Below are 23246 nucleotides of genomic sequence, written 5' to 3'. Positions count from 1 at the left end.
CCATGTCCCCTGCATCGGCAGGCGGACTCTCAACCACTGTGCCACCAGGGAAGCCCGAAAACTTACTTTTAAATGTATATTTTCTACCTTAAGTCCTCATTTTCTACCTCAAATTCTTTTGTAGAACAAGGTATAAAATGATTAATAAATACAAAATTTAAAAGCTCTCACTTCCTACACATTTTATCTGTATGTTTTATGAGTGTGAGATTAAACTAAAGTAGATGCCTGATTTTTTTAACCTTAAAATAAGTCTTATTCCCTCTGAAAAAAAGACCTATATGTTAAAGGGCTTAAAAAAGAAAAAAAAACACAGAGAAAAGAATGACAAATAGGTCTTAGTTATAGTCTTAAGTTCTCAGCAGCTTTTCCAGGTCAGCATTTAACAACAACCCTTTCAAAGTAATCTAACTTTACAGTAAATACATTTTATTGCTTCCAAACTTTATTCCAATGCTGAAACTCAGATTTGTTGGTTCTATTCACTGCTAAAATTATATCTTTTATTTTCTTCTTCAGAGAATTGCTTCTAACTCCTGAGGCCCAATTCCATTCAATTCAATAAACAGGCAGTAAGTGCCAACTATGTGTCCGCTAGGTGGTGGGAAGAGAATGAGATAAGACATACGAACTGAAATAATGGTAGTGAATGAGTAAAAGGCCTGGGGGCATTTTTAGGGGGCTTTGCAGGAAGACATTTCTTTTGAAGAGCTCTTACTTTGTTCCGTAGTTAATTTAAATATCTTTTGTTCACTACATGACTTTAGTTCAAAATTCTGTGTGAGAGGCCTTTTGTCTTCTGCTGTTGTTATTACTCCTTTTATCACAATCTACTCGATTTGGTTCAGTAATTCAGTAGAGAGATTTGGTTTCTTTCCAGCAAAAAAAAAAAGCTTGGCTGGTTCAAGTCACTACCCAGACTAAAAAATATGTTAATGTAGATGTCTCCCTTAGTTAGACTAGGTATAAGAAAACAGGAAGACAAAACACAGCAGGGAGGACTTGTGTTAGCGATTTGTACAGTATAAGTGGTAACTATAGAGCATTATGTTAAAAAGGTGGCAGGGAGATGGTAATCAACAGAAGTTGCTAATGTATTTAGACAAGAAGATACAAATGATGAAAATGTAAGCCTAGCTTAAAGTTACAGTAGGCCAAGCCAAGCTATGGGATCAATTGACTGATCAACTGATTATGACCAGACAAGGGAGTGTGCATCCATCTGCCTATTAGTTTGGCTCAAATCAGTGTTTCTTATGGCATAAGTATCAATCTATTATACTGAACAGTCATTCTGATAGGCAGCTGTGTCCAGTACCACATGTGGGTCATACAAGGATAATAATAATGTATGTGACCCAACAACAGCAACACTTTTGGTTGTTTTCCTGCAGTGCTTGGCGATGGACTTGTGATCTATCCACCCCCTCTCTGGTACCTTTTGTATCGTTCACAGAGGACACACCAGAGCCAAGTGTTTAAAAAAGCCATATATACCAGAAAAACCAGGACTCTCTAAGCTACTCTGATTTCCAACTCACTCATTCATTTAGTCAAACACTTATTGAGAACTTCCCATGTGGTAGGCACTATGTACAACACTGTGTGTGATGGGAATACAAAAAATAAGTGAGACTCAGGCCTCACCCTTCACAGACAGGACAAATGCTTAAACAAATCATTGTAACACAGGGTAATGCTCTAACAAGAGTTATATCCAAGTTTCACAGAGGAAAAGAAACTCTAGGAAGGCTGATAAGAGTTCTCCAGGAATAATGGGATTTGGCGAAAAAAGGAGAGGTTTCCAATAGTGGAGAAGCATATGTGAAAGTATGGCCAGTTCAGGGAACACGGACCCACTTGGTGGGAACACAGGGTATTGGGCGGAGAAGAGGTACAGAGAATAGGAAGTTGAAGAAGCAGAAAGATGCCACATCAGGGAGGGCCCTGTGTGCAATGTGCTTAGACTTTACTCTCTAAGCAGTGGGAAATTATTTCATGGTTCTAAGCAAAAGACATTCTTAGGTTTACATTTCAGCAAGATAAACTCAGCAGCAAGAATGGAACAGAGGGAAGAAAACTAGGAGTACAAGTTCACTTGTTAGTTCATTTATTCAATCAAATATTTATATAACATACCAGTGCCAAGTATTAAGACAGTGATGAAAAAAATACACATGGCCCCTGACTTCATGGAGCTTAGAGTCTTAGTGAAAGATGAACTAAAGCAGCAGCAGTATGGATGGATATGAGGGAAATCCATCTACATGACACTCAGTCCACATAGAGGGTAATGGAGACACCCAGACTCCTGACTTAAGTGACTTGGTAATACATGCAAGGGAGGAAGAAAGCCAGCTCTGAGAAAGAAACTAATCAGAAAGTATGGGATGTTCAGATGGAGATAAGGAAATGTTAGAGGAGGAATCATAGAGACGGTTCCTCCGTTTACTTGCCTGGGATGAAGAATAGATTGCGGCTGGTGGAAGAACCAGCTGATGAAAAGAGCCGAGAAGGGAATGTCTGAGAGTGGGGTAGGGGGAATGGTAGAACTGTGTGTCATGAAAGCCAAAGGAATATAGAGTTTCAAGAAAGTGAAAAACAGTGTCAACTGCTAGAGAGAGGTGAATGGTTTCTAGTATATTCACAGAGTTATACAACCATCACCACAATCAATTTTTGAACACTTTCATCACCCCAAGAAGAAACTCATTAGCAGCCACCCCCTTCATTTATCCCCAGCCTTTCCCCACCTCCAACCAGCCTTAGGCAACCACTAATCTACTTTGTCTCTATAGATTTGTCTATTCTAGATATTTGGTGTAAATGAAATCATACAATATGTGGTCTTTAATGAATGGTTTCTTTCATGTTGTAGCATGCATCAGTACTTCATTGCCTTTTATTGCCAAATAATATGCCATTGTATGGTTAGACCACATTTTGTTTATCATCCATCAGCTGATGGACATCTGGATTATTTCCACTTTTTAGCTATATTGAATAATGCTACTATGAACATTGGTGTAAATGTTTTTGTGTAGACATATGTTTTCATTTCTCTTGAGCATATACCTAGATGTAGAATTGCTGGATCATATGGTAACTCTATGTTTAACCACTTGACAAACAGCTAGACTGTTTTCCAAAGAGGCTGTACCATTTAACATTCCCACAGGCAATGTATGAGGGTTCAAATTTCTCCACATCCTTGGCAATACTTGTTATTTTCTGCCTTTCTTGTTACTATAACGATTCTAGTGCAGTGGTGCCTCACTGTGGTTTTGATTTGCATGTTCCTAATGGCTAATCATGTTGAATATCTTTATATGTGCTTATTGACTATATGTATATCTTCTTTGGAAAAATGTCTATTTAAACCCTTAACTCAGGGGAATTCCCTGGAGGTCCAGTGGTTAGGACTCTGCGCTTTCACTGACAAGGGAGGGGAACTAAGATCCCACAAGCCAAGCGGTGCAGCAAATAAATAAATAAATAAATAAATAAATAAATAAATAAACCATTTACTCATATTTTAATTAAGTGATGTGTCTTTTTTTTTTTTTTTTTTTTTTTCTTTTTTTGCGGTATGCGGGCCTCTCACTGTTGTGGCCTCTCCCGTTGCGGAGCACAGGCTCCAGACGCGCAGGCCCAGCGGCCATGGCTCACGGGCCCAGCCGCTCCGCGGCATATGGGATCCTCCCAGACCGGGGCACGAACCTGCATCCCCTGCATCGGCAGGCGGACTCTCAACCACTGCGCCACCAGGGAGGCCCAAGTGATGTGTCTTTTGCAAATACTTTCTCCCAGTCTGTGAGCTGTCTTTTTGTTTTCTTGATAGTGCCTTCTGCAACACAAAAGTTTTTAATTTTGATGAAGTTCAATTTATCTATTTTTTTCTTTTGTTGCTTGTGCTTTTGATACAGTATCTTAGGTTTTGCCTAACCAAGGTCACGAAGATATATTCCTTTGTTTTTTAAAAATTCTATAATTTTAGCTCTTACATTTAGGTCCATGATCTATTTGGTGTTAATTTTTGTGTATGGTGTAAGGAAAGGGTTATTATTTTGTTTAAATAGGAGAAAATTAAGCATGTTGATAGGGTGAAAGAAAGGAGGTAGGAAACAAGACCCTGATTATGAAGCAAGGTCTCTGAAGAGGCAGGGATAGAATCTGAAGAGTAGGTAGAGAGACCAGCCTTTACCAGAAAGAAAGCCACCTCTTCCTCAAGAGGCAAAGGGGGTAGTGGGAGAAATAAGTGGAGATACGGAGATAAATGTAACTGTAGAGTCTATGGGCTACATGTTCCTCTTAGGAATTTACAAGGCATATTAGTATATTTAAGGATTTAAGATAACCTTCAGAAAAGAAATCGGTTTAATTTTCTTTAATCCATTATTTCCAAATTCATTTGACCAAGAATTATTTCTTTTCTAACACCTACTAACCTATGGCTGAATTAGAATTTGTAGGATATACTTAGGGAAATGGTGATCTAGGCCAGGAGTTGCAAACTTGTGGCCTCTGTGCAGAATTTGGGCCAAGGGTGATTTTTGTTTGGTCCTTTTTAAAAACAAAAACAAAAAACTTCACAACGATTCAAATTTCTGACATCTCTTGAAATATCAAAAGATTTGGCCACATGAGATCTGCATTCCAGTAAGGAAACAATGTGCAGGAACCCAAATGTTCCATATGGGGAATATACTTTCTGCATCACTCCCTAAAATCTTAACATCCAGACCATTTCACTTGTTTATGTCACTGCCTGGTCCCTGTGAGTATCCAAGTTTTTCATTCTGGTACTAGGCAACCTTCTCAGTGTCTACACAGTGAAAAATTCCTGAAGCCACTCTTAGAAAATCCTTATCCAGCTCCTCTCTAACTATTTCCTAAAAGTACTCCTCTTGTGAGAGCTATGAGAAAGACTGGGAAGTATTTATGTCAGGAATGACAAAATGGGAGTGTATGGGGGCAAGTGCAACCCACAGACCTATTTTGTTTGACCTGCTCAGTATTCTTTTTAAATGGGAAATTTCACATTGAAAGAAATAGAGATTTCCAGGTTTTATTGACTATCAGGAAGATCTGGTAACACTAGGCCCTGTTTCCATATGGCAACAATAAGATGAAGATAGCAGTTTTCTTCAATCAGGGCCTGCATTTTTCAATTTACCACAGTCCCTACCACTCCCTGGTGCCCTATAACCCACCTGATTCACTCATTACCTATTTGACCCTGCAGGTATTTGAGTTTGTGCCACCTGATTTAGCAAAAAGATTCTGTTCTTAATAGCACAGTACAGGAGGCAAGCTCTTCAATATCATGAGTGTCATGTAAAATTTTACTTATGCCTCAGCTATTTCACTAATAATGAAACATCCCACTCTCTCCCCAATATATAGCCACATCAAAAAAAAAAAAAAAAACACTGGAAGGAATTACAACATGGAGAGTAGACCTTCAGATGATTTTTATTTTCTTCTTAATCCTTCTCCAACTTTCCAGATTTTTTAAAAAATGAGTATGCAATGCCTTCATAATCAGAAAAATATATGCTAAATTTCTAAAATGTACTAACAATATTCTTGGTACACAACAATCTATAAAGTGAGACACCACCAGTGCCTAAAAGGTTCAAATTTTGACCAACTGCCAAAAACTTAAATCTGCATCAATAAGAACACAATCAAATGGGTTAAAGAGCAGGTGAACTACATGGGTGGCAAGTTCTAATGTCAAGCAAGCTCATTTGATGCAACATACTTTCCTTACAACTAGTGTTAAGCTGCCTTGGCAGCAGCTGCTTATTCTAACACAACAGGAGATTGAGTGTATCAATTAAGGCTAGATTAATGTTAGCAGAGAAGCCCTGCTCACCAGATCCCTATTTATGAAGATACTGTGGGGGCAGGCTTCCAATTTGCAAATACTTTATTCTCTCCCTCAACTCAGGATTCTTCTGTAGACACAACCACAAACACCTGTGCTCTGGGGGCCACCAATTTAACAAGCAAGCAAATCATCAGCACAGGAAACTTCTCCCCATCACCCACTTTCTCCCACAATTAACTCAGAAAGATCTTCCATTCTCTTATTTTCATTATTTCTTCAACATACCTATAAACTAACCCTCTATGGCTCTATTAAGGTGACTAGCTGGGCTCCCAAAGGCCATTAAACAAAAATCATGGATTAAAAACTTAAAAAAAAAAAAGAAAGCTAAATATTGCTAAGAGAAATTAGGTCAACTCTACCATCCTGTCTCATACATGATTATAAGGAAATAATGCATACGAATGTGTTTGTACACTATTGAGGTGTTATCAAATGCAGGATGTCTCTGTGCTATATAAATGTTTAGTCCCTTAAGTATCCCAGAGGTCTCATCACATCAAAACAGTCTGTATCCTCCTCACTGCCCTCTAACCAAATCTGCTTTTCTCAAAAATTCCACAGAACTTAAAATACACTCTTATTTTTCTTGTTTTTCTACTTTAATAGCTAGATGCACTTTTTTTTAGCAAATGCATTTTTTTCTTAACAGATTTAGTTCACAAATGTGAAGGATTTCAATTACATTGCAGCTTTTGCAGATAAGCCTGGGTATATAACATATCGTTTGTAACACTGTCCCTATGGAAAAATAACTCCAAACCAATTTGTAAATGAATTTTGAAACATCGCCCATTTTTATGTTTGGAAAACTGAGACGGAGGGCCCATCCTGGAAGGTAACATAGAGTGGTGGGAAAAGAACTGGGGCTTTGGAATGAATCTTACCTTGCTCTGTTATTACTAGTTCTGTGTCCTGGGGCAAGGAACAATCTCTTTAAGTCTCAATCTCCTTATCAGTAAAATGGAAAAAGTAAAATGTCTCTCATGGCTAAAGGATATAGTAATACACATGTAAATCACCTAATACATACGCATCTTCCACGGCCTGAAAGATAACAGTGCTAAATAAACATTAGTCGTGTTTTCTTTCCCTCTGCCACTGCGGTACTCATTTGTGACTTCCATTTTATCCTTTAAAAGAAGAAAAAAGTTTTTTTAATTGAGCACATGCTATAAGTCAGGAGCCCCCTTATTACCTCATTAAATCCTTTTACCAACTCTTTGAGGGAGGTACCACTGCTATCTCATTTTACAGATGAAGAACAGAGGCACAGAGAGGTTAACTGATTTGCCTAAAATCACTCAGATAGTGGTGCTGACTTCAGCATATCCATGCTCTAATCCTAAGCCACTATACTGTTTTTCAAAAATGAGGAAAACAAATTTAATGATGCCTAAAGTTTTCTGCTGTAATACTGCATGATTTTACAATGCTTTGGAACTTTCAGATGGCAAGAAGGATAAGAAAACTTGAAGCTCACAACCAGGCAAATATAAAAACTTCAAGCTCACAACGGGCAAATATAAACCATCAAGATGCAGTTTAAACTACTGATGTCCAATTGTTTGATTTTCCTTCCCAGAAGCTGGAAGGTTTCCACAACAACATGGGTCAGGCTCACTAGGGGTTCAGCTGCTTAAGCTCCTTAACTGTTATTTGCTTAGAGATGATGAACTGAGTCAACCTGGCTGCAATTAGCTTTCAAAATTGAACCAGGACTAACAGTGCAACCTTTTTTTTTTTTTTAATAGGTGTGGTCAAAACTTGAAATAGTAACCCAATGGCAAAAGTAAGTATTGTTACTACTGTTGGGAACCATCCTGCTTGGTAATTGGAGATTATTCGTCACTTTTATAGTATAGTAATTGAATTTGGCTCTATGCTGTAATAGACACTTTGACCCATTAAATTAGTGCCATAAGTAAAATTACTCTATTTCTTAGCCCAAGCTACAAACACACTTCTTACAAGCAGCCAGAACTGGAAACTCAATGTTTTGTAATATCAATGTGTCAAATGGTTAAGGCTGCCAATTATAATGCTCACAGGAAAAACTCCTGTTTTACGGTACCCAGAAAATCCCCAAAGTTTTACCTTTAGGCTTTTCTTCTTAATGTTTTTACTTTTTCTTCTCAACAACTACTAATATAATTTAGTGTGACTACCTATGGGCTGAACACAGACTTAATTCTAAACATGCTGAAAAGTGAAATAAGAGAACAGCTACAGCACATCCAGACCAAACTGGCTAAGATGTACAGACAGAAAAAAGCTATCAACCATCCCCAGCAATACTAGTCATGTTTGTGCCTTTTGCAGATTGCATTTCATCACCATTCTTCATATAACGTTAACAAATTAGACATAACCTCTGTCTAACCAACAGAAAGACTTTTACAGGAATATTAAAGTTGATTTCCTTTTGTTTCACTTGCTTCCTAATACAAACTATCAATGATGCAGCCTAGATGTTCAACAGTTGCCACAGACAACTAAACCTTTAGTAAGCTCTGGCTCTACCATCTTAGATAACTTATTCCCAGTTGGGCAAAAGGAAGAAATAGAATTAGAACTGAGAGAATTACAGCATAATAAGAGTCCATTCATCATTTTTTTTATTTGGGGGGGGTGGCTTTGTTTTGTTGTTGTTATTGTTTTAAGGAAAGACAATGCTGGCAATGCACCTAAACACTAAATTACATTCCTTTTATCTTCAGTCCTTACTAAATATCAAGTTCACTCCTAATGGTTCATCACAGAACAATACAAGTCTATATTTAGTTCATAGATGGAAACCATCCCAAACTGAGTTTATATGGAAGGTATAAGAGCAGAGAATCCCTGGAGATTGACAGAGAATGTGGAAGGTTTTCATTGTTGAATTTGTGTGAATTCCTACCTTAGCAGGTAGTTTCTATAAGCCTAGCAATCAACAAATATACTAAAGGCTTAAATAATCATCACACAATTAGGTAATCCTCCTTACGACAAATCCAAGTTCTCTCTCCAGGGTGTATATACTTCATCAATTGCTAAGTGGACATGGTGTAAGTAAACTCCCTACGAATTCTTCTATATAGCTGATCCCATCAAAAAACATTACTCAGTGGTGTTATAGTCTTTCTCTTTCTTTTTTAATAGAAGAGAAGTAAACCAGAGATCTTGAAGGTGTCTCTGGTATCCTTACATTTTTAGATTGGTTCATTCTTTAAATTATGTCCTAAGAATTCTGTGTGTAAGGCAATGTGCAGGTGATACTTCCTCAGGTGACATAAAGATGCACAGTTGGGAAGTTTATGGCCTGGAATAGCATCAGAACTACATAAATGACTCTGGTGAGTGCTAACGGGGAGACAGAACTTAGCACTACCGGGGTCATGTGGACAGAGAGCTCAACCAGTTGCTGAGATAAGGGCAGTTTTCAGTATTTGAGCTGAGCCTTAAGGCATAGGTAAAATTTCTGGAGGGAAGAAGGCATCTTAGATGGAAGGAAATGCAGCATGTACATAGAGGCAGAGGTGAGACAACCTGGAGTTTGTTCAGGAAAGACCCAGCAGTCCTACTGGGCTAGTACAGGCTTCATGGGAGGGGCAATATGGTGGAGTAGGACCAGCAATGAATTCTGATTTTGGCTTTTCCACTGCCAAAGGTACCTGTCTTAGACGTATTGTTGATTACATCTGAGAATACATTTTCTCATTTTTAAAACGAGAGGGTTGGATCAGAAGATCTCTGAGATCTTATTTCTAACTTTATAACTCTATGACTCTAGGTTGAGGGTTGGCAATTTTTTCCATAAAGGGCCAGAGAGTAAATATTTTAGGCTTTGTGGGTCATATGGTCTCTGCCTTTCTACTTTCATCCTAGTATTAAGCTCTTGTAGTTCCTTACACTCCAAGATGTTTTTCATTAAATAAGGAAAAAAAAGAGAGAATAAAAAGCAATCTTTTTTTAAAAGTATGATAAAAGAGCAAGAGACTACAATACTGACAAGAAGATTTTGAAAAAGATACGATTCTAGAAGTAAAAGTACTGCCATTTAAATTAAAAACTCAGTGTCTGAATTAAATGACATATTAGACCCAGGTGCATGAGAATGAGCAAATTGGAAGACCTGAAAAAATAACCATATGGAAAATATAAACTGTTCAGAGATACAGAGGATAGAGAAAGTCCAATATTTTTCTAATTACACTTCCAAAAGGTGAGAATAAGATGAAGGAAGAGGTGAAAATTCCAAGAGATAATGGCTAAGAATTTTCTACGACTGATAAAAGAAATCAGCCCTCAAAATCAGGGAGCCAAAAAAAATCCCAAGAAAGATAAATAAGATCTTAAAAGCCCCAGTGAGAAAAAAATCATTATTTAGAGGAAAATAACAATTAGACTGATGGCAGATTTGAATGCAGAAAACACTGGAATAATATTTTCAAAGCGCTGGGAAAAAATTACTATTAGCCCAGTTTTGTATATCCAATGAAATTATCTTTCAGAAAAAATGGCAATATAAAAGATATTTTCAGACAAATGAAACTTAGAGTGTGTACTGCCCAAAGACCCACCTAAAGATATTAGTGTAGGGCAGACTTCAGGAAGAAGGGAGGTCTGTTCATCGTTTCTCTTATATCTCAAAAAAAGTGGTAAACATATAGGTAAATGGGGAAAAAAGCAACTGTATAATACAATAGTGTCTAACTTGTGGGGCGAAAAAAAATCAAGAGAGAAACAAAATCTCAGACAACCATATATAAGGGGACAGTGGGGGAAGGGTAAGCTGTGGCAAAGCGAAAGAGAGGCATGGACATATATACACTACCAAACGTAAGGTAGATAGATAGTGGGAAGCAGCCGCAGAGCACAGGGAGATCAGCTCGGTGCTTTGTGACCGCCTGCAGGGGTGGGATGGGGAGGGTGGGAGGGAGGGAGATGCATGAGGGAAGGGATGTGGGAACAGATGTATATGTATGACTGATTCACTTTGTTATAAAGCAGAAACTAATAAAAATATATATATTAAAAAAAAATAAGGGGACAGTGGAATTACAAATATTTTACCATTTTATTCAAGTAGAAAGTAAAGATGCCAATTAATTTAAGACTTTGAAGTTAAATATGCATGTTAAAAATTTTCCAGAAAACCACTGAAAGACTAGAAATAACAGGTATACCTTCCAAACTAGTAGTTAAGGTCCCCTGACCTTTACATTCAACTCTATTACTCCTATATCAATAGGACATCTGAAAGAGATTCTATCCCTCCTTTCAGGCTAGAGATACTAACCTCTTCCGGTATCCAGCATAATATGTAGTCATTAAGTATTTGTTAAATTAATTTGGCTGTTCCAGAACAAGATGAGTTCTATTTCACAAATGCATTGTACTTTTTAACTCTACCTGGAAGGGCCAATTCCACTTACTTTAGTGACTACCCCTTCAGTTTTTTCTTTTTTAGAAAATAGGACAATGAATGTTTGGGATAAATCCCAAATCCTAAGTCCCAATTTTTGCTTCTAAACTGGGGTGGAAGAGGGGAGAGATACAATTTTACTCTCACTATTGCTCCAAACAAAGGAGATATCAATCATAAATTCAGATGTCTGAATTTTTAATGGGAAACTGGCAATCAAAGGCTTAGGCACCTAAACTGTGAATATTTTCCCCACAGTTGATAAAACTGTATATTCACAACATATGGAATTCTACTGAAAGCTTTCACTGGCACTTTGCCTTGTTGAGTAAAAGTTAGAAGTTATACTTAGACATTAAAAAAAAAAATCAACACTGCTTTTTCATTAGGCTAACATTTAAAATATGACTTAAAAATCATGGAAAAATATATTAATATATCTAACACTCACTGAAATCTTTAACTATGTGTCAGGCATAGTTCTAAACATTTTTACAAACTCATTAATCTTCACAATAATACACTCCAAGTCAGATACTATGATTAGCTTTGTTTTACAGATGAGGACTATGAGAAACAGAAATTAAATACTTTCTCCAATGTTACATACTTTGCAGGTGTCAGTCAGTGGTAGGATTTAAACCTCAGCAGTTCAGCTCTAGAGCCTTTACACTTAACCATTACACTATAGGTGATTTATCTTATATCTATATCTAAAGTGTGACTTTGGTATTTGCTAACTCATACCAGATGCACTTTGCCAAAGTTGGCTATTCTGTTCATTTGCAAAGCATCAAAACTAATAGAGAATCCCAAACCCATGTTCTGTATTTCTTTAAACTTACATATCCTGCATAATCCTATGTTGGGCAGGATTATCCCCATCTGCACTCCAGGCCTCTATCCCTGGAATTTATTCATTCAGGAAACATGAATTGGATGATCCTACTGCATGCAATACCCTGTACTAAGCAATGATTTACTGCTGCTTTCCTAATCACAGTTAAATTTCATCAAGATTCACCCACAGCATGATATACATTTTTCCAAAGAAGCATAAAACAGTTTGGGGTACGGAAGCAGCAAACGGTCTTCCCACTTGTTTGTTCAACAATTATTCCTCAAGACTCTACTATGTGCCAAGCACTTTGATGGGTGCTTTGCCCCTGGGGCCCTAGTGGGGGAAAGATGTTCAGGAAGTAATAATCACACAAATAATTACTTACAACTGTGAAAAGCACAGTAAGGAAAAAAATAATCTAGAAGAGGGCAGCTGAAGCCGACGCTCAGTGGTCTTTTCCTAACTAGGGGGCCCACCACCTGCTTATTCTGCTACTGGCCCACTCACATTTTCTCCATGGCTCCAAGGAATCAAAACTGTAGTTACAGTACTAGCGTACAAACTTTAAAGTAAATAATTTAAATTCTGCAACAATTTCATGGATGGAGAAGATGTAGATAAGCTAAATCTTTTATAAGATCATAATTTTCATCTGTATTTTAACAACCTGAGGCCACAGACCATGTCTTATATACCCTACTATTATTCAGAACACCAGGCAATGTGCACAGCTAGAGTCATAACTAATTTTGGTGGTTTGGGGGGAAAAGCCACAGAATAAGAAATTTAAGTGTTACTAGAGATTTACTAGCACATTTATATATCCTTATCTACTTGAATTAAATGAATAAAAACATGTTGTCCACCTTACAGATAAAAGATGAGCCAGTTCTCCAGGGATGGGGTGGGGACAGAGAGAAGGCTGGAAATATAGGGAAGCTAGATAAGTTGATAGCTGGTCCCTCAACTTTCAACTCTAAGAACAAACATACCATTTTTCTTTCTTCACAGAAAGCCTACTTGTGGGAATAAGTTAAGCTTATTTCAAAAAGAAGGAATGACTTTGGCTTGGATTGTGGCCAACTGCAATGAAATTCAGCCACTTTCCCCTTAAAAGTCATCCAACTGGAAATCTTATCAGTGGGAAATTCTCTAAGGGCCAAAGACTCTATTTTCTGCAACTTAATGATATTTGTAAAACATTTTTAGTTCTAAGATTCACTACCTCTCATCCTCTATACATACACACATCGCACACTCATACCCATCCAATGAGCTGCCTTCTCATAGAAGTGACGGAATTTTTTGGAATCTAAAGTTCCAATATGTAACCAACACAATATAATATTTATGAACCTTTGTTTCTTTTTGTGATTATGCAGGCATCTGCATATAGCAACATTTGAGCGCAGAAGAAGAGTCACCAAGCCATCCAATGGAGGCAAGAGATAGTGAGCTATCTTCATCATGAATGAGCCTAGAATGACTAGCAGGTATAGAGAGTATCAAGGCACAACACACTTATCAAAGGAATACCATGAGCAAGAGACTGTGGGATAAGCTCGGCACCAGGAATATCAAGAATAATATAACCCAGTCCTTGTCCTCCAGAAACCAACAGTCTTAAAGGGAGACACCCTAGGGGAGTAAGGAAAGAGGGGAAAAAAAAAACAAACCCACAATCAACTCAATCATCCAAAGACTGATGACCCAGCATACAAGGACACAAGACCTACAAAGCCTTACCAAGGGACTTGAAGAAAGGCAAGGAATCTCCAACTGCCTATGTCTAATTATACAAGTCCCCTTTTATCCATTATTCTATCATACTCTATCCCTTTGTCTGCACATAATGCACATACTTAAATAGATTTAATCAATGTAAAGACCCCATATCTTTAATAAGGATGTTGTGATTATAAGTTCTTTCAAGATCTAGCCCATTATTTTGAACTTATTTCATTCCACACTGACTGAAAGAGCAGTTAGCTAAGTACAGCATGGCTCCCTAAACAGCACATGACAGAGAAAGTCATGGGTTGTTGTAACTGACTGGGTTTCATCACTTGTCTTTGCAAATTCTTGAGCAGGAAAGTGAGTTAAACAGTTTGCAGGGGGAAGGGTGTTAATGGTGAAAAGGGATAAGAGCTGGTGCATCTATATATAGTTAAGTTTGTATTTACATCTAGGGAAACAAATTGGTTTGGAGTAGAGAGAAAAGACAAAAAGACAAATCAAGTTCAAACAGACTGTAAAAGGCTGAGAAACACTGGAGACGACTGTGACTAAAGATAGATTTTTTAAATTTTCAACAATAAAAATGTAATACTTTTGTAACAAGAGAAATTTTGTTCTTTTTGAAAGACTATACGAAGCTCAGCATGACAAAAATGATTATTAATAGTATACATATTTTTAGTGTTAAATTAAAGATAAAACGTTAATGATAAAAATACAAATGAACAAAAATCCCCTACTTACATATTTATTTCAGCTTCCTTCCCTAACAAACCTTTTTGCAGATTGTTAAGAAGAAACAGGTAAGATAGCGTTCCTCTCATAATCATTCCCAATGGAAACTGAACAAATACAAAAATGACAGAAAAAAACAGAGAAGCAGGCGCCTAGATAACTCAAAACTTATGTTATCCAAACTAAACTGTCTATGTGGCCCAATATACCCAAATGCATATTGTAAGAATTCTACAGGTCCAATGTACAAGGAACAGAAAGACAGATGAAAGCCTGCAATGGGAGGTCCTTCCTCCCATATACCAACTTTTGTCTCTGGGTGTTTCAGAGTCTTATTACAGATTTGAACTTTACTCCTTAAATTTCACTCTGAAGTATTTATACTACATAGCACTGAAGGCTGTTGGAGCTTAAAAAAGCCAAGGCTGAAATTTGTTTTCTTCTTTTAGTCCTGTCTATATGGGAAGGTTTAAGAGCAGACTGGCCTGAAAGCAACATAGACTAATAGAATGGCCCTTTTTCAGCAACAGTCCTGAGCACAGAGCATTATCCTAGAGAGGAAACTTGCTGGGATACCAGCTAATCTCTGATGTTCGCCCTTTAAGGACTTCTACTTCTTTTGATACTGCTCTAATGCTGGTTTATTATGTAAAAAGTATACCCCGGTGTCATGACCATGACATAAGGTTCAATGAAAAGGTTGGGCCTGGATCAGCCAAAAAACAAAAAAACAGCATATCAACTTTCTGATATCTTTTGTCTCCTGCCATATGGTTCAAGGAAATAAAGATCTCTTAATGAGGAATTCATGACTCAGTATGATACTACACTGTAACCAGCAGAGTTCCAAATAATATATCAACACCTGGTCTAAATTGTTATGTTTTAAAAAGGCAAAAAGAATGCAAAATCCCAATGCCACTTTCAGATAGGAGGCAACATATTCTCACATTATGAATTTAGTAAGTAGCCTGCATAGTTGAAATGACTCTGAAACAGAGAACCACAACCCAAAATAGCCTGAACACTTTTGTTATCTCAAACAATGGGCAGTTAGCCATTCATTCCTCCCTCCTAGTATATATTCTACTTGTTTCAGACAAGGCCCATTATAAATTCAAAGAGACTGTTCAAATTCAGCTATACCGGATGTCTGAAAGCTGGGGATGGAAAATTGTCACTGCACAAAAATTCCTATTACAATATTTTGTGCATAAAAAAATGAATGATGGGCTTCCCTAGTGGCGCAGTGGTTAAGAATCCGCCTGCCAATGCAGGGGACACGGGTTTGAGCCCTGGTCTAGGAAGATCCCACATACTGTGGAGCAACTAAGCCCGTGCGCCACAACTACTGAGCCTGCGCTCTAGAGCCTGAGAGCCACAACTACTGAGCCCACATGCCACAACTACTGAAGCCCGTGCACCTAGAGCCCGTGCTTTGCAACAACAGAAGCCACCGCAATCAGAAGGCTGCTCACCTCAACGAAGAGTAGCCCCTGCTCACGGAACTAGAGAAAGCCCGCCCGCAGCGACGAAGACCCGATGCAGCCAAAAATAAATAAAAATAAATAAATTTATATTTTAAAAAATGAATGTCATATATATATACACATATATATAGTTAGTTCGTTTTAAAAAAAAAAAAGTTATATTGCACACCTATGACCAGCCTGACATTGAAAGGAGCAAACACCAGACATGGCCCCTGCCACTGAGAAACGTACAACCCAATGAAGACAAACACCGACCAAGTATTATGACTGTCACAAGAGAAAAAAATACATGCTATGATGGACTTTAGACTGTGGATAATTAAGATATTCCCATCCTACCCTCTTTCTAGGTGTGCCAGTAAAAGACCAGGAAGTTGTCAGAAAGCTTTTAAAATAATGACCCTCTCAGTTGTGATACATATAAAATGTAAGTATTTTATATATACATATACACATACACACACATATATATGTGTATATATATATATATATATGTGACCGGTAATTAAGTATATAAAATAACCAGACTCCTTTTTTAACCAATATACCAGAAATATTAAAATCCAAATAAGTCCCATCTCCATAAAAACAGTTGCCTTAGTGCTGCCCTTACTCCTGACTATAGCAGGGGTCAACTTATGATACTGTGGTTGATATCACAAAACTTTTACTCTAACTTTTATTTTGTCCATAAAATATAAAATAACTTTTATTTTGTCCATTGTTATACCAGTGCTATTTACAAAACAGCTTTAGAAAAGCCCAACTTTCCACTGTGTCAATATATATAAACAAATATTTAAACTGGGGCTCCATTAAAATTATAAACATAGTTGTAGAAACATACAATCTCCAAAACTCTTCCATTCTCTCCATCATGAGTAAATGCTAAGTCCTATTTGTATATCTCTTCTGATCTAGAGACAAAGTGTTTCAAATGAAACTTCACAATTCCCCAAAGAATCCACAAACCTACTATAAATACTATTTAAATACAGAAATCCTACAAACCTACTTTAAATACTATTTAGTTCTCATAGACTTCAACTAAGCAGCCATAAATACTAGAAAAGCCTTTACGTGTCTGGCATACATACTTTTGTGTTACCTGTATCTATTCTTTTTTTTTTTAATGCTGCAAAATTGAATGTCACTGTGAAACAGAACACTACCTTCACATCATTTTTTTAATACAGGCTCTTCACACACGCCATGCCAAAACCAGCCTTTAAACAGATAATCTTGCCAAGCCCAGGACAAATGGAAACTCTTTGACTAACAACATTCTCATTGCTTCTGATTCAAGCTAGAAAACTTCCAGTGATATTTAACAACTGTGTTCTAAGTGGATACAGAATGGTGGAGTGAAAAGAGCAGAGTGTCCAGAGTAAGAGAAACAGAGCTCAAGTCCAAGCTCCACCACTAACTACTGTGCCACTGTGGGCAGGTTACTTAACTTCCCTGATCTACAGTATCTTCACCTGTAAAATTCAGACCATAGCAATACCTACCTTAAAGGACTGCTATGAGATTATACATATGAAAGCATTTTATAAACCATAAAGAATTATACATTCTTATTATTTACCTTATTTTTTCCTTAATATAGGAGTTTATATGTTCATTTTAAAAATTGGAAAATACAGAATATGAAGAAGAAGAAAATCACCCACAGGCCTGTCACCCAAACACTGTTATTTATTTTAACTGAAATAAGTCCAACATCAACCAAAAGAAATTAAAGTAGGAATAATTTCAGATGTTAATACAGATAATTTATAATGACAAAATTGATTTCTTTTTAAGAGCAGAACAGTCTTTCTCATCTATCAGTTTAAAGACAATGCTGCTATTTGTCCCAGAGCTGGTCCCAACAGGGTATGATACGTGGGTGAGGCTCATAAAAGTAAAGGCCACAAAAACGTCCGAAATAAATATTTCATGAGCCCCCGGCGTAGTTACAACACATGCCCTCAGATGCAATGGAGAACGCAAAGTGTATGAACCCCCATTAATAAAACTGGCACGACTATATGGTCACAAAGACTGTCAGATTTCTATGGGCCACTTCAATGGGAAAAAAGAAAAATTTATATACCATGCTACAAGACAGACAGTCTAAGACTTCTGAATTTTTCACACTGCTGACTGAATCCCATCCTTGGAACCTGTACCTCTCCTCTATTTTTCCTTTCCCATCCATCTTTCTCCTAGGCCCCCTCCTTGTTTTGTTACTGCATTAGAATCATTCTCTGTGTTTAAAATGGCCTTATTTTATACAATGGAATATTATTCAGCAACAAAAAGTAATGAATTTCTGACACATACTACACCACAGATGAACCTTGAAAACATTATGCTAAGTGAAAAGTCCTACACAAAAGGCCACATTATTTTCTGATTCCATTTATATGAAATGTCCAGAAAGGGCAAATCCACAAAGACAGAAAGCAGACTGGTGGTTGCCTAGGGCTGGGGTGCTGGGGGATGGGAGAGAATCAGTGACTGTAATGGGTATGAAGTTTCTTTTTGAGGGAACAAAACTGTCCTAAAATTAGACTGTAGTGATGTTGTGCAATTCTGTAAATACACTAAAAAAAAAACCAAAACACTGAATTGAGTGTTTAAATGAGTGAATTGTATGGTATGTGAATTATCTATCAACAAAGCTGTTTTTTAAAAAATGGTCTTATTCAGTTTGAAAAAAGGACATGTAAATAATCCCATCCTACCCTCTCCCTAAGGGTGGGGTAAAAGTGATGACTCAATTGTGATGATATATATATAAAGTGACCAGACTACTTTTGTTTAACAAATACACATGAAAAATTACAAATCTAAATGAGTCTTGCTTAATGATTTCCTAAGTCAAAACTTGGTCCTCAGATTCTCAATAATTCTATGCCTTTGTTTAGGTATTCTTTCTACTTGTAATGTCTTTCTTACCATGTCTTTAAAAGTTCCAATCCCACCTTCTTTAAGGCCAGCTCAGAGGTTATCTCCTCCATGAAGCCTTCCCCATGCTCTCAAGAAAAGTAACCTTACCTTCCTCTGAACTTCCATGATACTTCACTTCCTCCGGGCCACTTAGGACCTTCAATCCAGTATTATACTTATTCGGCCCAATATCATACTTATTGCTTTGATGTTAGAAGCAGGGTGTCTCAATAAATACCAACCTGATAAATGGATGACTACAGCTTAACAATTCAGAATTTCATCATCACCTGGTAAGTTTTAATTTTGGAAATATCCAAAAGTCACTTTAGACTCAAGAATGGTACATAAAGTAGTAAGGTTAAGAAATGCCCACTTCAGACAAAATTTTCTTGACCAAAATAAAACTAATTTGACATATATATGTAGATAATCTGTAAGAAATTCCCAAAGAGAAGCACTGGAATAAGGATATAGCCTCCCAAGGTAACTGAAAGAAACCTGAATTGTATAAATTCCAGAATATTTGTTCAAAAATCAGATTCGTTAATTTATAGTAGCACCGTGTGTTTTTTTCCTGAGAGTTCTATTATCAAGCTCTACTAATTCTTCTTCTACTGTATTTCTAATATGGTTCTAATTCCTGCTCCATTTTCCCTGCCACACCCAAAGTCCAGGCCCTCATTTTCCTCATGACCAACCAATTTTAAAAGTCTAATTTATCTTCCTTCCCATAGTTCCTTCTTTCCTTCAACAATATCAAGCCATCCCATGTGCCAATGTTGAGGGTAGGAACTGAGAAGCACATACGAGGCCTGTTCTCCAGACACAATCTAGTTGGGAACTTGATACATGTACACAACTCATCACAATATTCAGCAGCATATACACAGGGCCACAACTGACACCCAGGATTCCAAGCAATGGGTAGGTCCTCAGGCCTCCCCAGAACACAATCTATACAGTCTCCCTCACACACTGTCCTCATCCTATCCCTTCCATTCTCTTTGTTCGTCTTATTGGACTTCTGTTAAAGTGCCCATATGGCATGCACCAATTTCATCTCCAGTTTCTCTCCAACTTGCCTCCTGAGCTAAGCAAGACAATCTACTTGTCTACTTGTAATCTGGAAGTCACTTATTCACAAGTACCTTTGTTCATGATTAACTACTTATCAACACAACCCTCCCCACTTTCTCTCTGCTAACTCCTATCTACCACCAATCTCAAGTCCCTTCTTTTGTAATGTATTGGGAAGTTTGCAATTATATGTAATTTTGTTTTCAGCTTATCAATGGCCTCATTTTTTTGGTATTTGTCTCACAGTATCTATTAGTGTTTCCTAACTAAGGGACTATATCAAAGCCACCTATGGAGCTTCTCAAAAACACAAAGGCCTTGACCTGACCCCCTAAAGAGCTCCTCAGTAAGTCTGGGGTGGGAGCTGGACATCTTTATTTCTAAAAAGCCCCACTGGTGATTCTGATACACATCTCAACCTAAGAACCACTGATTTATTAAAATGCTCCCTATATAGCAGACATTCAGTTCTTATTAATTCATGCATTGAAGCTCATAAATAACTTTTTTCTAAATAGCCTAACCAAATATCAGCCCCTAGACTATACACTAACTCTGCTCCAAATGCAACATGTGGTTTTAAGATTTCATTTCCTGAAGTACTCCTTGGAGGGACACTATTACCTTGTCTCTTTACATTGCTTCCTATTTGTTGAGAAATGGAGGCCTGGAATGCAGCCATGTTAGACAACACTACATAAGAATGTACTCTGGAGTCTTAGATTAAAATTAGTTATAAAAAGAACAAGAACAGTGTAGAACTAGACATTTTGAATGAATTCAGTATTCTTCCTGAATACAGTCTAACTAAATCTACACAGAAGGCAGATGGGGAATTTGGTCAGTAGTGTTCTCCTAGTTACCAGTCTCCGGAACTGTCTCCTGGACTGGGCCCCTGAAGATTGAGGAAGACTCTGAGCAGCTGAAGTGCACTAAAGTGCTCTAATCAGATACGGAACCCAAGCCCCACCCAGACCCACAGTTGCCTACCAGCCTCCTAACTACCCTGGCACACACTAGTTACACAGCTCAGTGGGGAAGCCGTATAAAATTTTTCCAAATTTGTTCCTCACAGGCAGCAGCAGTCTGAGTCACCCACCCAGGGTGGGAAAGAAAAGTGTGATATTAGCCAGCAGAGTGTTAGGAGACTGGTCACAGCACCTCTTTTCCCCTTTCAGAAGTGGGCTCCGCCTCCTCGAGGAATCACCTCAGTTATTAGTCACAGCTGTGGGCTACAGGGGTCTGCAGAGCCACTTCGCCATCTAGGAAAGTTGTGGCTCGGGGAGGAGACGCCCCGTTCTTTTCTCCGGCAGGGGCCGCAGATCCCAGATTCCACAGGCCTCTCCATCTTGCTTCCTGCCAGGAGGAGGGGCCGACGAAGAGGGCCCCCGAGTCTAGAAAGGCCCCAGTGGGAGGAAGCCGTTTGACAGCAAGTAAAGCCAGGTGGAAATCTCCACGGGAGTTGGAGGGGGAGGAAGGGGATGAAAGGCAACAGGGTTAAGCGAAAAGGGGAAAAGGGATTCGTAGTCATGAATTACTGCACCCGGTGTTTGTGAGTGCCAGAGGTGTGAGCAGAAGTAGAATGCCCAGGAAAGGAGGAGACAGGGACGAGTGGCCACTAAGACAAGTGGACAGAAGGGCCGGACGCGGGGAGCTCTGGGGAGGGCTCAGAGGTGGGTGAGGCGGGTTTCAAGGTGAGGGGCAGAAGTATTAGAAAGGAGAACAACGTGGCTCAAATAAGAATCCCTGGAAGGAAAGTCAGGGAATCAGCAGAGGAGCCCGCCAGCCCAGAGGCCAGACTGGGGAGGCCTAAAAAGGAGCTGAAAGCAAGGCTGTCAACGGGAGGGGCGACAGCCTGCTGAGGGAAAGGGGCTATCAGACATCCTAACGCCTATCATTTATTGAGCGCTTACTATGGGTCATAAGCTGCGCTAGCCACTTTATAAATACCACCTCGCTGAATCTTCACAACAAACCCGCAAGGCAGGCATTATTATGATTGCCCCCATTTTATAGGTGAGGAAACTGAAACCCAGAGAGGCTCGGGGGTTTGCTCAAGGTCACAACGCGGGGGCGTCAGGATTCAAACCCGAGGCGGTCTGGCTCCCGAGCCCACCGGCAAAGCCACAGGCAGCGCAGGGGAGCCGCGAGGCGAGCCGGAACCCCAGGGACGTCTCCCGCCCCCGTTCCCCATCCCAGGCCCAGCGCGCTCACCCGAACGAGGTTACTGACGGCCGCCTGCACGGCGGCCACAGGCGCGGTGAGGTCAGGGATGGCTTTGCCGTCCACCTCGCCTTCCTCGTGCATGATCACCAGGTGCGAGATCTGCTGCGCCACAGGCTCCAGAATGCTCTCAATCGTGCGCGTATGAAACACCGGCATCGCGGCGGCGAGCGGGGCGGCGAACCGCGGGCTACAGAGATCTGAGAACGACGGGGCCGAGAATCCGCGGAGAGACGGACTCTGAGCAGTGACTACGGAGTCCGGGCTTCCCTCGGCGTAACCAGCCTCGCGAGCGCCCCGCCCCCTCTCTTCGCCGCGCCCAATGGCAACGCCGCTCAGACCCGGGCCTCCACTCCTATTGGTCCCACTTTGAGATGCTCCGCCCACGCAACCGCGCCGCCAAGGCCCCGCCCCGCCCCCATTCCCAAGGGAGGGGCCTGGGATTGGGGCTGAGCTGCGGGGTTTGCGACCGGATTCCCGAGCCCTAACGCCGGGCGCTCCTTATAAGGGCATGGTGGGAGCGGAACGTGCGGCTGGAGTCATGGCTCCGCCCCCCGGGGCCGCCTCCAGTGTTGGCTCTGCAGAGCTCCGCCCCTCTGCAGAATCACCTCAGCGGGGCGGGGTCTCCTCACCTCAGCCGGCGCTGGAGTCTGAAGAGACCAGGGAGCTGTAAGTCTTCACCCTGCTTCCCAACTTTTCCCTTCACACGACGCCCTCAAAATACACTTTCCATTTCCTCTCAGTAATACATTCAAATACAGAAGTGCACAGAGAAAGCATAAGCGTCCCATTCATTCACACACGCGCTCCACCCACTCCCGAGCTCAGAGATATTCACAGTTTAAAGTTTGGTGTTCAGGCTTCTAGACCTTTATCTACTCTTATCTTGTACAT

At 39.4% G+C, this 23246-nt stretch overlaps 1 protein-coding gene across 2 annotated transcripts in view; it reads right to left on the bottom strand.

Moving 5' to 3' along the window:
- Window positions 1–22613, bottom strand: part of VCL (vinculin) — a 92220-nt gene extending 69607 nt beyond the window's left edge. For both annotated transcript variants that reach the window (XM_082639713.1, XM_082639714.1), the window contains exon 1: window positions 22344–22613. In XM_082639713.1, the coding sequence (XP_082495839.1) occupies window positions 22344–22511 (168 nt within the window). In that variant the 5' untranslated portion in view covers window positions 22512–22613. The remainder of the gene's footprint in view (window positions 1–22343) is intronic.
- Window positions 22614–23246: the final 633 nt, after the last annotated feature.

This window comes from Mesoplodon mirus (assembly GCF_964341445.2).
Source record: "Mesoplodon mirus genome assembly, chromosome: 2".
In the NCBI taxonomy this organism is placed as follows: Eukaryota; Metazoa; Chordata; class Mammalia; order Artiodactyla; family Ziphiidae; genus Mesoplodon; species Mesoplodon mirus.
Note: the sequence above shows the minus strand (reverse complement) of the source record. Positions and strands in the feature narration are given on the sequence as shown.